Raw genomic sequence first — 14,768 nt, forward strand, 5'->3', positions numbered from 1 at the left:
ATATAAAAACTTAAAGTTAATTAGATACAACTTAATTTTTATATGTGTATGGACCGACCGCACATTAAAACAGACATGAAGGCATGGTTTGTGTTTATATGGAATAAAATACTAAATAGTGAGTATGAATACTAAAGAAAATAAAACACAAAATATCGATATCAAAGCAGAGAAGCAAATGGTAAAATATAAGTAAAACTAGTTTTGGGGAATACAGTTTTCTAAAATTTTTATGATTTTCCTAAACTGCTAGAATAAAAATTTTTTTCTTGATAGGTAAGAAGTGGATTCATTTAGAGAGACACACACTCCATAGACAGAATGCTGTCCATCTCAAAAGGCAAGACTGGCCCTGGGAGAATCACACTCCACAGACAGAGTGTGGGCCGTCTCAGAAGGCGAGAGGCCTAAATTTTAACTAAGGTAAGATAAGTAATAAACAATTTCACTTCGGTTATAAACAGAGATTGCTTCTCTCCAAAAGAAAAAACCATTTTTCTTCCCTCTTGTGTAATCAGTATGACAAGTGCCCATGCCTCTGAGATCTAGACCACAGGGTATTGACTGGGTAAAACTATTTAAAAGCAGCGGTATTTATTAGTGCAATGAATCCTATTTGGAAAAACTTTGCCTTCAAGCTTTGGCTTGGCTGACATTGCCACAGTGTCTCTCCAGCAGTGAAGCTATTCTGAACCTTCCTTTTCTATTAAAAGACTCTTTCAATTTGTCTTTTTAATAGATGATGAAACATTAAGAGAGCTGACTGCCAGGCAGCTGTTTGGAAAAAACAAATGAAAGGAAAACTCAGCACAATCTCACGGGCATTATTTCTATGTTTGGTCCTTACCGTCATCTAAAATAACACATATTTCTGAGGGCCAGTCATTCCCATTTTATTTTATCTGAAGAATATTAAAAGAAATAGCAAAATGCTACTACGGAAACAGGCCTAGTAAGTTTCTTTCAGCTTTTTAATTTATAATTTATCACTAAACTTTCATAGTGTCTTGGATAAACTTGTTCAAAACAGTCTTCATGCTGTTGGCACAAATATCTTCTGCAAATATGCACAACTCACGAGGCTATCTCCAAGACAGTTGCATCTTTTATTGTTCAGTTTTTTTTTTTTTTTAATAAATTTATTTATTTATTTTTGGCTGCATTGGGTCTTCGTTGCTGCGTGCGGGCTTTCTCTAGTTGTGGCTTCGCTGTGGTGCCCGGGCTTCTCATTGCGGTGGCTTCCCTTGTTGTGTAGCACGGGCTCTAGGCACGTGGCCTTCAGTAGTTGTGGCTTGCGGGCTCTAGAGCGCAGGCTCACTAGTTGTGGCACACGGGTTTAGTTGCTCCATGGCATGTGGGATCTTCCCGGACCAGGGATCAAACCCATGTCCCCTGCATTGGCAGGCGGTTTCTTAACCACTGCACCACCAGGGAAGTCCACAGTTGCATCTTTGAGTATGGTGTACTTTTTCCTGGTCATAAAAGTAATACATACTCACTATATTTTTTTAATTCAGAAAAGTATTAAGAAATGGAGAAAAATTATCCATAATGTTACAACTCAGAGAAGAAATCACTGTTAATATTCTGAAATCTTTCCTTTCACTGATTTTCTACTGCCTTATTATTTACATATTTGAGCTCATATTGTTTACACAAGAGTTGTATGTTTCTCCCACCCCATTAACATTATAGAGCATAAGAATTTTCCAAGCCAGTAAACATCATTTGTAATGGCTGTGTTGTATTCTGTTAGATGGATATTTAATAATTACTTATCTGTTCTCTCTGCTGGCTATTTCCAATTTCTTGCCATTAGAAATAATGCTGGGGCTTCCCTGGTGGTGCAGTGGTTAAGAATCCGCCTGCCGATGCAGGGGACACTGGTTCGAACCCTGGTCCGGGAAGATCCCACATGCCGCGGAGCAACTAAGACCGTGCGCCACAACTACTGAGCCTGCGCTCTAGAGCCTGCGAGCCACAACTACTGAGCCCACGTGCCACAACTACTGAAGCCCGCGCACCTAGAGCCCGTGCTCTGCAACAAGAGAAGCCACCGCAACGAGAAGCCTGCGCACCGCAACGAAGAGTAGCCCCCGCTCGCCGCAACTAGAGAAAGTCCGTGCACAGCAACAAAGACCCGACACAGCCAAAAATAAATAAATTTATTTAAAAAAGAAATAATGCTGTGATAAACTACTTTGCCAGTATTTCAGATCATTCCCTTTTGATAAGTATTATTTGCAGTAGAATAACTGAGTAATTTATCAACATTTTAAGACTCTTAGTAAATACTGCCAAACTTCATTAAACTCATTCTCTGTATTAAAAACAAAAAAACTTTCTAATTTGATAAATGCAAAAAATATAAGTCATTATAATTCCATTTGCATATCTATGATTAGTTTTTCAAATTTGTCATTTCTATTCCTGTATCTTTTAATCCAGCAATTCCACTTCTAGGAATTTATACTACAGACATGTTCCACAAATCTGTAAGGATATTTACAGGAATGTTGACTGCAGCAGTGGGAATGGCCATGAGTAAGGTGTACAGTAAGGGAGAGACACCTTCGACTTTATACATTCCTATATTATTTGAATAAATTATTGTAAGCATGGACTACTTTAGGAAATAGAAACATTAAAAAGTTATATTTTCATCTTCTCCCTCAGCATTATTTCTATTTGACAAAAATTATAAATATAAAAAAGAACAATGTTATCTTCTGGAACTCCAGAAAATTCTTTAATTCCAAGAAAAGAAAAAAATGCTAAAAACCATCATACCTAATTCCTTAGCATCTCCTCCTGCTGGACTTCCATTTTCCTGTCGTGCTACAAGTGCATTCAAAATAATTTTTGTTGCCCCAATCCTTGGCAAAGTGACATGTGTAAGAAATGGCAAGTTATTTTTCTTGGCAAATGCCTGACTGGTTTCTCGCCTCTTCCTGAGGAAGCCCCCTTCTGGAAACAGGACAATCCATTTTCGATCTCTGCTCCTGTAATTATTTTCTAGGTGCTTCTTGAGAAGAAGAAGCTGTTGGTCACGATGAGATTTTCCCTAGAAGGTAGACACACATAGAGTAAGTACAGTCACATTTGAAATTTAAAGGCTGTAAAATTAAATAGAAATAACTGCTTCTAGAGCAAATCCCAATCATAGGCTAGAATAGTGATTTCCCCCCACTTACTTCCCCTTTTGACCACAGTGGAAAAAGTAAGTTATTAGCACTTACATAAATAAACCCTTTCCTCTGAAGAAAAAAATTGCTCTAATTGCCCCCGAAAGTTCGTTCATTCATCATTAGTGAGTATTTACTGAGTACCTACTACTTACTTGCCAGGCACTGTCCTGGAGATAGAGAAGTAAGAGACCCTCACGAAGCTTACTTGAATGGGGAAGATATATAATACATATGCATATGTATATGTGCATATGTATAAATGCAACCGGTGATAAGGTTAGGAAGAAGGGTAAGAGACTAGAGAAGCTCAACAGGGTCAGGAAAAGCAGCTCCAAGGAGGTGAAATTTGAGCAAACAGCTGATAATGTGAGGGAATAAGCCATGTGAAGATGAGTGGCAGAGTACTCCAGGTGATGAGGAGAGAAAGGACAAAGGCCCTGAGGTAGGAACATGTGTGGCATGTTCAGAGAACTGTGGCAAGGCCAGTGTGGCTGAAAATTGCAGAGAGAGGCGGAAGACATATAAGAAAGGCCTTGAGCTTGGTTAAGTAGTAGTTTGGGATGGAACATCATTAGATAGTTTTCAAAAAGGGAGAGTCATGATCTTATTTACATAAAAAAAAAATCTGCTGGCTCCAGTGACAAAAAGACTGTAGGAAATAAGTTAGGAGACTCCTGTAGAGTCTGGACAAGGCAGTTTGATGAGATTCAACTGTGGGATATCGATGAGAGGTGCACACATTCAGGAAAAAATCTGAAAGCTAACAGGACATTCTGATGGACTGGATCTTAGTTGTGAGGGAAAGAGAGGAAAGAGGATAACTTGAAGACCGAAAAGAGGAACCTAGAAGCATTTTTAGGAAAGCCCAAAACCCATGACTAAATATAAGAAGGTTCTTCCTTTCAGTATGATCAATTCGCTAATAATTTTCCAGCCAACACAATTACAGAAGCTCCCCAAAATAATTTGTATACTTTCAGTCTTTAGACTAAATTATTCTAAATGCAAACTAAGTAACAATTTTCTTAGCTAATTTATGGAATTGAATTGATTATAATTAAGCTTTACTTATTAAGTTCCCAAGAGTACATGTAAAATATTTTTAATATTCTTGGAAATATCTTGTCAAAAATGTTTAGTATCAAAGTCCCAAGAGATTTTCTTTAACATTAATACTTTTTTTCTCTCCCCTTCCCCCTTGTTATAGATTTTTATTACTATCTAACAGGGAAAAAATTTTTGCTCTTCAGAAATGAATTTGTAAATCTCTCCTGTCTTCCCCTCCAGTGACACTCTAAGATATTAGGTTAGTTTCTTCCTTAAGTTGTTCTGATCACTGCTTATTTTGTCTCAACCTTGTTGTGGCCAATCCCCATTCCCAATTCTTCCTGGGGTTCCAGTGCCTGCTTTTTCCAACTCTCTGCTCAGAAAAACCAAGGGTGTTTCCAGAAAAAACTAGACAATTACACAGAATGTGAAAAACAAAAATATGTTTTGTGTATAAAACTGTCTGGAGGGGACTTCTCTGATGGTCCAGTGGTTAAGACTCTGTGCTCCCAGTGCAGGGGGCCTGGGTTCGATCCCTGGTCAGGGAACTAGATCCCACACCAGGGAACTAGATCCCACATGCATGCCACAACTAAGAGTCCTCATGCCACAACAAAGATTTCGTGTGCTGTAACTAAGACCTGGTGCAGCCAAATAAATAAATAAATATTTAAAAAACTGTCTGGAGCAAAGTATATGTGTTTGGGGAGACCTATTTTCATAGAGCTTAGAAGTTTTTCTACACACTTCTAGCTTATTTCTGAATTTGTGATGCTCAGAAGAGGCTTAATTAGATTCACCAGCAATTCATTACGTAATTACTACGTGCAAGGTACTGCACCATCCAGGGTGAAGTGGCTAAATATATAAACACCAGATAAGTGTGGCATTACCATACATAAAAACTCTTGATATCATATTTTGTTATCCATTTTTGAGAAAATAAAGCATGTAGCATATCAGGGGAACACTATAATGTAGTGCTGACTTTTTCTTTTTTTCTTTTTTTTTTTCTTGCCATGCCGCACGGCATGTGGGATCTTAGTTCCCCAAGCAGGGACTGAAACCGCAGCCCCTGCATTGGAAGCGCGGAGTCTCACCACTGGACCGCCAGGGAAGTCCCTGTATGCTGACTTGATAAGAGGGTATTATTCTTTTTCCTATACTAAACTATTCCTAATGCTTGCGACCCATTCCCAATCCACCTTCCTCCATCACACCCGTACTCATTCTTTAAATTTATGCCACATATCATCTTCTCCTCTACGGTTTTTCTGGATTTACAGAAATTTGACATACTCACTTTTCATACTATGAATTCGCAAAATATTTCCTCTCATTTATTTATTTAATATTCTCCCGACTGGTAATCTTATTTAACAATCTCCCAACTGCTAACATAGATACCTTCTGCATCATATAACGGTGACTTGTAAATAAAAATAACAGTGATAATATAGATGATGATAGTGGTAGTCATGATGAAGATGATGAAAGTAGCAGGGACTGTTCTGAGCGTGTAACACGTATTTCTTCATGTTATCCCCACAGCAACTCTGTGAGAGGAGTACCCATTATTCTCATTTGAAAAATGAGGAAACTTTGAGAGGTTAAATAACTTGCCCAATTCACACAGCTAAGGAGCAGAAGAGCTGAGAATGTGGCAGGTGCTTGGTAAACTGTTTAGAAGCGAGGAGGGTAGAGATTAATTTTAATTAGATTTTAATGTTTATGCATACTCAAATTCAGACTGAAATAAATGTTTTAGGAAAAAAGATTCCCAGCTCCCTGAGATAACTAGAACTGGCTCTATCTATTATAACTGGTTTTGTGATGCCTCTTTTTACAATAAAGAATCAGATTGATCAGGCTATCACTGTGGAAAAAAATGCTCATTACTTACCTGTCTGATAAAGAAGTCTCCGTGAATTAGAGAAACAATTCCAAAGTTTGTGTACTTAAAAATATGATCCATCAACCACATCATTTGAGCAACAACCTAAAATATTTAAAAGCAAGAAATAAATGTTGAATAGAAAAAAAAAAAAACCTGACTATAGTCTAGCCAGTCTCTAAATTTTAAGTATAATCATCCAAGCATACTTTTAATTAACCTATCTTAAATCTAATGTTACTTCTATAAATAAAGCACTACATGAAAAATTACAGGTCTTCATGCATTATTTAGAAATGTGTTGTATAATTTCCAAGGATTTTGAGATTTCTCTGCTGTTTTCTGCTATTGAGTTCTAATTTGACTTCATTATATTAAGATAACCTATTCTGTATTAGGTCAATGTTTAAAATGTATTGAAGTTTGTTTTATGGCCCAGGATATAGAATATCATTGTATATGTTCCACAGATGATTAAAAAGAATGTGTATTCTGTGTTTTGGGGTGTAGTATTCTATATGTTTTGATTAGATTTTATTGGTTGATGGTGTCGTTGAGTTCCATATCATTGTTGATTTTATGTCTATAAGTTCTATCAGGTGCTGATAGATGGGTACTAAAACCTCCAACTATAATTTTGTATTTATCTATTTCTCCTTTTATCTCTATCAGTTTTTGCTTCATGCATTTTGAGGTTTTGTTGTTTTGTGTTTATGCATTTAAGATTGTTATGCCTTCCTGGAAGATTGGTCCTTTTATGTAACGGTCCTCTTTGTTTCTATTAATTTTCTTTCCTTTGAAGGTTACTTTTTCTGATATTAATATGGCCAATCTCACTGTTTTCTTTGATTAATGTGTTCATGATATATATATATATTTATACTTATATCGTTTACCTTAAAACTAACTAGTTCAGTGTATTTCAAATGAGTTTCTTGTAGACAGACTATTGTTGAATAATATGTTTACTCCACCAATCTTTCTTTAACTTGCTGTATTTAGACTATTTAAACATAATATATTTATTGCTATGTTAGTGCTTAAAAAAAAAAAAAAATTACAGGTCTTGATTCCAAGTCTTGGATTCCTAAGTCACAGGTATATACATATCACTGGGTAACAAATAAAACTGAATTAACTTCTTAAATTTGAACTTAATGATTTCCAATTTGTTCTATGTAAACAAAACCTTTGGAAATTCTTATATAACTTTTAAAGTTATTTTGAAACAATACAATATGCCTAAGTTATCAAATGAGGGCTACACGTTTAATCAATAAGCACTAATAAGGCTTTATAAAATGTGACCTTAACTTAATGGCTAAAATATTAAAAGTCGTAAAATATAAAGATATAAAAATTTATAATAATATAAAATATAAAAATATCCAAAATAAAAGAACATTGAAGAATTCATTTAGTCAATAAATACACTGTAAATTTTTTAAAAATTCATTTAGTAGAATGATTTACACATTCTATTATATCATGAAGAGTATTTGTTAGTTTATACAAGGCCATACTCTTTGCCAGCATAAAAATACTCAGTTTCTTAAACACAAAAATATTATCCACTGCTGATAAGAGTTAATAGCCATATCAAGAGCAGAAGACTTTATTTCAAGCAAATTTCAAAATTAAAAGTAAGTGTAAACAGGACCTAGTTAATGAATTGGTTAATTGTTCTCCCGTGCTGAGATAACAGCATCCCTTGTTATAAGCCTTTAATAAATAAAGTGAAAACTACAGCCTCCATCAAGAAAGCAACAGAGTTCCACTTTGGTTCCTATAGGAATAACAAATGTAAACTTCATCTCTGAGCACCAAATTGTATGAACTAACATATATGGAAAAAACTAAGCATTGACATCCATGTGTTGCTTTTACAAAAACATTATAAAAGCCCACAAATAATATTCAAGCTTCTGATGTAATTTTTCAGTATCACCGAATAGTTCAGTTACATGACTCCTATTCCAACGGTTTTACCATATAAAATAACTTTAAAAAAATAAAGATACATACATGAAAGACTGATTCCCAAATCAATTAATACAGAATAAAATAATCACCAACATCTCATTTTTGAATCTTGTTTTGCTTTGTAATGATAACTACTTTGTTTAGATAAATTGAGATCTGAACTAAATGGAATTTGCTGAAAAGTGCCCCAAGAAACAAAACAAAAAGCAAGTGGATTCAACCTGTAAAACCTTTGAGCTTTATACACACTATGAAGTGTGGCTGCAATTTATTGCTCTCTGGGTTTAATACCAACACTAAAGTAACTAGCTTTTATGTTTAATCTTACATTTATAGTGGATTTACTGCCTCAGTTAGAAGGGTAACGTAAAACAAATTCAGTAAGACAGCCAAGCTATCTTCTGAGATTTGTATGGATAATTCTGTCCTAACTTATTTTAGGGGAAACGTTACAAGTCAATAAATATTTATTACATATCTAAAAGTTCTATTGATAGAAATAAAAATTCTTAGTTTTATCATCAATTGCCACAAAAGGGCAAGACTCCTCACTGCACAGATACTTATTAAAAAGGTACTAGCACGTTTAGAAAACATAACTAATCCTTTGTTTCATATTTCGGAAAAAATGAGGTCAGTAAACACAAGCTGCCTGAATCAACTCTGTCGACGTTTTCACAGGTTGTCACTCAGAACGTTGTTAGGTATTTCCAAGGGACAAAATTGCTCTACATCAATTATTCTTTACCTGGAAGCACGAATTTTCTACATGTCAAAACATCTGGGGAGGCTTACATGAATGGCTCCATTCTTTATATCCTTCTGAAATTATAGTGGAGTCAATGGTTTGCCAGTTTAGAAGTCTGCAAGGACAATTTTGGCTGTCATAATGACTAGGGAGTTCTACTAGCATGTAGTAGGTTGCAGCCAGGTAAGGAAAACAATGTGCAGCAGGACAGTCCAGAACAACAGTGCCGTCCTACGAAAATGCAAGCAGTGCCCCCACTGAGGAACAACGACAGGCGCTACAGGAATTCCTGAATTCAAAAAGCTATGTTATACTCACATCACCATTAAACTAGTATTTTTAAACTGGCCCACAATTTAGCATTAGCTTTCTTTCTTTGAAAGTGCCCATGGAGTATGCAATTAATCAAGTAAACATTCCTACTCGTGAAGGTAAATTAATATTGCCCTATACTTATTACGCAGGAGGCAGAGATTTTAATGCTTCCACCTTTTTATTTCTCAATTACTCCTTTATGAAACAAGATACAAAATTCTTCAAGGTTTCAAATTATTTTGTAATATTAGATAGTAATATCAGTATAATTAATCTGAAAATAAAAACAAAATAACTCTGGACAGAAAAATGAACCAAAGACCAACTAACTAAAATCTTTTTACAAAAGCAAACAAATCAAAATTTTTTTGTCCACAATATCGGTGAATCTCAGATTACCTGATACTCTGGTTAATACAGTTATCATCTCTGCCAGACTGGAGTTAGAGTAACAAAGTTAGGCGTATTTATACTCACCGTTTTAAGCACTCTTTGAGATTCAAAAACCAATAGAAGACACTGTAGGCCCTCAGAAAAATCACTATAAATGTAAGTATCTTATCGGTAAGCATAAAAATGTTCTCCTTGATACAAAGCCAAATAAACTAGTTTTTACACAATTTTAACATCAAGAATTTAGGGGACAGGCAATAAATATTATTATAATGCAAATATATCTACACAGTGATATTCTTTATTTTAACAATTCGGAATATAAGATTCTGAATATAAGAAAGGACTGAATTTATTCTACATTCTAGCAAAATTATGCCTCTGCTTTTCAGATAAACAACAAAAACAGATTCCATAATAAGCAAACATATTTTCCATTTACTGTCACCTCATTTTCTGACCCCTGAGCTGCTGAATCAAACTCTCTGGGACCTAAACACATCAGGCGTATTCTTGCCTTAGTGTTTTGGCCAAGATTATTTCATTAAAGAAGAGGCCCTTGCTTCACTACTCTGCCTAACTAAATTTTACTCACCCTTCAAGGTCAAGTTTACATCCTCTCCCCTCCACAAAGTTTTCTATATCCACCAAGTACATGGTGAGCTCACTTTCCACTGAATATTTCTCACTTTGCAATTAAGTATTGTTTGCTATTCCCTCTCTCCACCTACCACTAGATTATTAGTTGCTTTAAGGGGATAGTATCTTATAGGATGGTCTTCTATATTTATAGTCGGTGACCATGAATATGAAACACTTATAAAATACCTATTGATTTGTTTCTTCACTATTAGGCCAAATATTAATTCCATTAATTTTATATATTTTCTATTTATTTACTTTTCTATGAACATAACCGCTTTACCTTCTCTTAAGGTAACAACTCTTTTAATGTTAAGGACTGACTTTATTTTAAACCCTCCCAGTTTACAGGTGTGTTTTAGGTAGCAATATAAGCAATGTGAAATCAACAGTTCAAATACAGCCCTAGAACACTGAATAAAATGGCCCTAATATCTTTCCTTTCAATTTGCTTTCTAAGTGAAATCCAAAATAATATTTACTTTACTTTCTTCTGGCTAAAGATCCCCAAGATCACCTAATTCCCTGTCCAATTTTGCTCTTCTATCTTAAGCAAACTGCTTTTTGTGTTTGTATTTCTCAAACTGGCAATCCACCACTCACCTCAAGACAGCCCCATGCTGAACCATATTAACTTTGCTTTCATTTCAGTTATCTTTTTTAAAAAACAGCTTTGTGGAGATATAATCCACATTATCCCAGTTATTTTTCTTGAGGTCTGTAAATTCCTCTCAGAGTAATTTAGAGTTATATACATAGTATATTTCTCTTTTTAAATTTTTCTAAATTTTCATGAAAAGTATACATATTAAAGTGTAAGTCTACATTCCCAACTGTGGTAAGACCATTAAATTGATTCTCTGTTAACCTCCCCTTTCTGCAGTCTATCTCTGCCTTCAGGATGGCTTACCAGTCCTTTGTCCTGGAGGCACATCATCAAAGTACACACATCTCCTGTTGCCTGATGATTCACCAACATTACTGCTTCATCTTTTGAAATTGCTTTAATATCTTCCCCCCATTCCATCACTGTAAGAACAAAAAGTTTCAAAGCTGTCATTTAAAAAGTTTATACATTTCCAGAAGCCTTATATTAGAAACACTGGTGCACATTAATGATGATACATCACTTAGTTAAAACTTCTAAAAGTTTAGAACTAAGTTTATTTCCTATAAAAATCAGGATGTTCATATTTTATAGAGACCCAAAATATCCGTTAAAATGTAAAGCGGCCATACCTTTGATTTAGAAATTCTATTTAAGAGTTTATCCTATGGAAACATTTGTCCAAACAGGCAAAGATATGCACAAAGGATATTTATTGCAACTTAAGTGTTCACCAACAGGGGAATGGATAATTTTTATATAATGGAAGAGTATAAACCCATTAAAAGAATGGAGGATATCTATATACACTAACCCAAAAGGACTTATCAAGTAAACAAAACATACCACAAAACAGTATATGTAATATAATCCCATCTTTTCAAAGAAGGAATAAAATTTACATGTAACTTAATGCATTGAAAAAAGTCTGGGGAAATGAATTCAAAACTTAATACTGATCATCATTGGGAGGTGGTTCCCAAAGCCCCCTTAAATTCTACTTTATAATAAAATATGCAAGTATTATAAAATGTGTAAGCATTTTCATTTTACAAGAAAACTAATTAAGGATGTTACATTTATTAAAAATCTCCAGATGAAAAGTCAATGCACCAAAACCTATATGTACACTCTAAGGAAAATAATGATATCTCCAAGCAGTTACGCCTCATTTTATACCAAATTTACTACACGCAAAAAAATAAAATTGAGCATCAGTGCCAAACATCAGGACTCTACAAAGAAGGTTCTAGGTTCCTCAAATGTCTGACGTGAATTACCAGAGGCTGAATATATGTTAGCATTCACTCATCTCACTCACTGCTATAAGGAAAGAAGTTGACTCACCTGTGTGTAATAGTTCTGGATGAAATAGGGATGGGAGACCTGTTGCTCACCTGCTTTACCTCTGCCAGCCTCCCTCCTTCACAGTCACCTTTCACTGTCACCCCAATATAGCGGAGCTCCTCATAAGAGTTCATTTGAGAAAAGAGTTCTGCTAATTTTTTCTTTTTATTAAAAGCCATTTAAGGGCTTCCCTGGTGGCACAGTGGTTAACAATCCTCCTGCCAATGCAGGGGAAACGGGTTCGAGCTTTGGTCTGGGAAGATCCCACATGTCGCGGAGCCGCTAAGCCCATGCGTCACAACTACTAAGCCTGCGCTCTAGAGCCGGCGAGCCACAACTACTGAGCCCGCGTGCCACAACTAGTGAAGCCCCCAGGCCTAGAGCCCGTGCTCCGCAACAAGAGAAGCCACCGCAGTGAGAAGCCCGCGCACCGCAACGAAGAGTAGCCCCCGCTCGCCGCAACTAGAGAGAGCCCGTGCACAGCATGGAAGACCCAATGCAGCCAAAAAAAAAAAAAAACCAGCCATTTAAGCAAGGCATCTATGCATTCATTTTAAAGATCTTAAAGACTTGTATTAAGGGAATTTCAGCTGGGCTGAACATATATTCAGTTGTGGTACCTACTTGCAAAGTGAGGTATTCCAGTCATTCTCTCAGAAGTTATTACTAACACACAAATAGCTTACACTGTATGGCGAAAGCTTTTAAGTTTTTAAAATGAATGCAGAATGGAAACTACATTACAGATGTCAAGTAATCCTTAAGGAATAGACGTAGAACACTGGGGACAGCCCAGCAGCACCAACTTTCCTTCACAGCGGCCTTTCCTTTCCCAAGTTGCCAGTGAAGTTTAGCTGACAAGCTAACTTTACTGAAACATAATTGAATAGCTGATATACATTGTGTGTGGGAGCAGGGGGAGTATAAATTGGTACAAGAGTTTTGGAAGTCAATTTGGCGATATATATATCAGAACTAAGAAATGTGAAAATCCTTCTACCCAGCAAGTCCGCTTCTAGGAATTCATCTTACAGATATACTTATTCATGTGTAAAATGACACATATGCAAAGCTCTTTATTGCAGCATTGTTTATAAGAGCAAAGATGATAACAGCTAAAAAGAGAGACTAGCTCAAATTCATAGAAATTTCTAAAATGGTGGTTGACAGCAGGGAAAACTGGGGAGTTGTTTAATTAGTATGGAGTTTTGGTTTTGTAAAATGCAAAAGTTTTGGAGATTGGTTACACAATAATGTGAATATACTTAATACTGACACTTAAAAATGGTTAAGATGGTAAATTTTATGTTATGTGTATTTTGTCACAATTAAAAATAAAAAGGGAGACTAGTCAAATTATAATATATCCATGCAATGGAATATTATGTAATCATAGCATTTTTACACTAATATGGAATGATATACTCTAAGTAATAGAAGCAAAGTGCAGAACAATGTGTGAAGAGAGAATATATTTACTAAATGAAAACTCCTCATATCATGTCTCTGTTGACAACCCTTCAATGAATGTGCGCGTGCCGCACACATGCGCACACACACACACACACACACACACACACACACACCATTCTTTCATTAATTCATTCTTCACTCAATAAATCAGCATCAGGCACTGTGGATATAAAACAAATAAGAATAAAAGTAGTATTCTAATGCAGTTAAAACACTCAAGAAAAGTCTAACTTGGTTCTATAAATATTAGGCTATTAAGAGGTAATGTGAGGCTTCCCTGGTGGTGCAATCGTTGAGAATCTGCCTGCTAATGCAGGGGACACGGGTTCGAGCCCTGGTCTGGGAAGATCCCACATGCCGCGGAGCAACTAGGCCCGTGAGCCACAACTACTGAGCCTGCGTGTCTGGAGCCTGTGCTCCGCAACAACAGAGGCCGCGATAGTAAGAGGCCCGTGCACCGCGATGAAGAGTGGCCCCCGCTTGCCGCAACTAGAGAAGGCCCTCGCACAGAAACGAAGACCCAACACAGCCAAAAATAAATAAATAAATAAATAAATAAATAAATAAAATTTTTTAAAAAAGAGGTAATGTGGAAGGTCTTCTAGCTCCACATCTATATAAATAGATGTTTCATAACCAAATAGTCCTTTAATGCAATTTCTGCTACATGAATGGAAAATACTAGATACCTAGGCCTGTGCAGTAGGAAAGCATACGTGTGAATATAACTGCAAATAAAAATAAGTTTTCTACTTAAAATGTATCTTACTTGCTTTATATAAAGTAGATAAATCTAGTGTGTTGGTTTAAATCTCAAAATATAAATTGAATTTAGAACTCTCTGTTCTGGCTTAAATAGTGTCCCACCAAATTTACATCCATCCAAAACCTGTGAATGTGACCCTATTTGGAAACAGGGGCTTTGTAGATGTATCAAGTTAAGATGAGGTCATAATGGATTAGGATGGGCCCTAAACCTATATCCAATATGACTGGTATCCTTATAAAAAGAGGGAAATTTGGACAGAGATACACAGGGAAAACGCCACACGACAATGGAGGCAAAGACTGGAGTGATGTGTCTACAAGCCAAGGACTGCAGACAAACACCCAAAGCGACCAAGAGGCAAG

General features: G+C 35.9%; 2 protein-coding genes across 8 annotated transcripts in view; both read right to left on the bottom strand.

Moving 5' to 3' along the window:
* Positions 1-14,768, bottom strand: part of RD3 (RD3 regulator of GUCY2D) — a 411,139-nt gene that overhangs the window by 267,927 nt on the left and 128,444 nt on the right. The window lies entirely within an intron of this gene.
* Positions 1-14,768, bottom strand: part of LPGAT1 (lysophosphatidylglycerol acyltransferase 1) — a 76,452-nt gene that overhangs the window by 32,588 nt on the left and 29,096 nt on the right. For all 7 annotated transcript variants that reach the window (XM_082400407.1, XM_082400408.1, XM_082400409.1 and 4 more), the window contains 3 exons: positions 11,121-11,239; positions 6,139-6,234; positions 2,791-3,064 (listed from right to left, as the gene is read on the bottom strand). In XM_082400407.1, coding sequence (XP_082256533.1) covers positions 2,791-3,064; positions 6,139-6,234; positions 11,121-11,239 — 489 coding nt within the window. The remainder of the gene's footprint in view (positions 1-2,790; positions 3,065-6,138; positions 6,235-11,120; positions 11,240-14,768) is intronic.

Source organism: Balaenoptera borealis (genome assembly GCF_965194805.1).
Source record: "Balaenoptera borealis genome assembly, chromosome: 1".
Classification (NCBI taxonomy): Eukaryota; Metazoa; Chordata; class Mammalia; order Artiodactyla; family Balaenopteridae; genus Balaenoptera; species Balaenoptera borealis.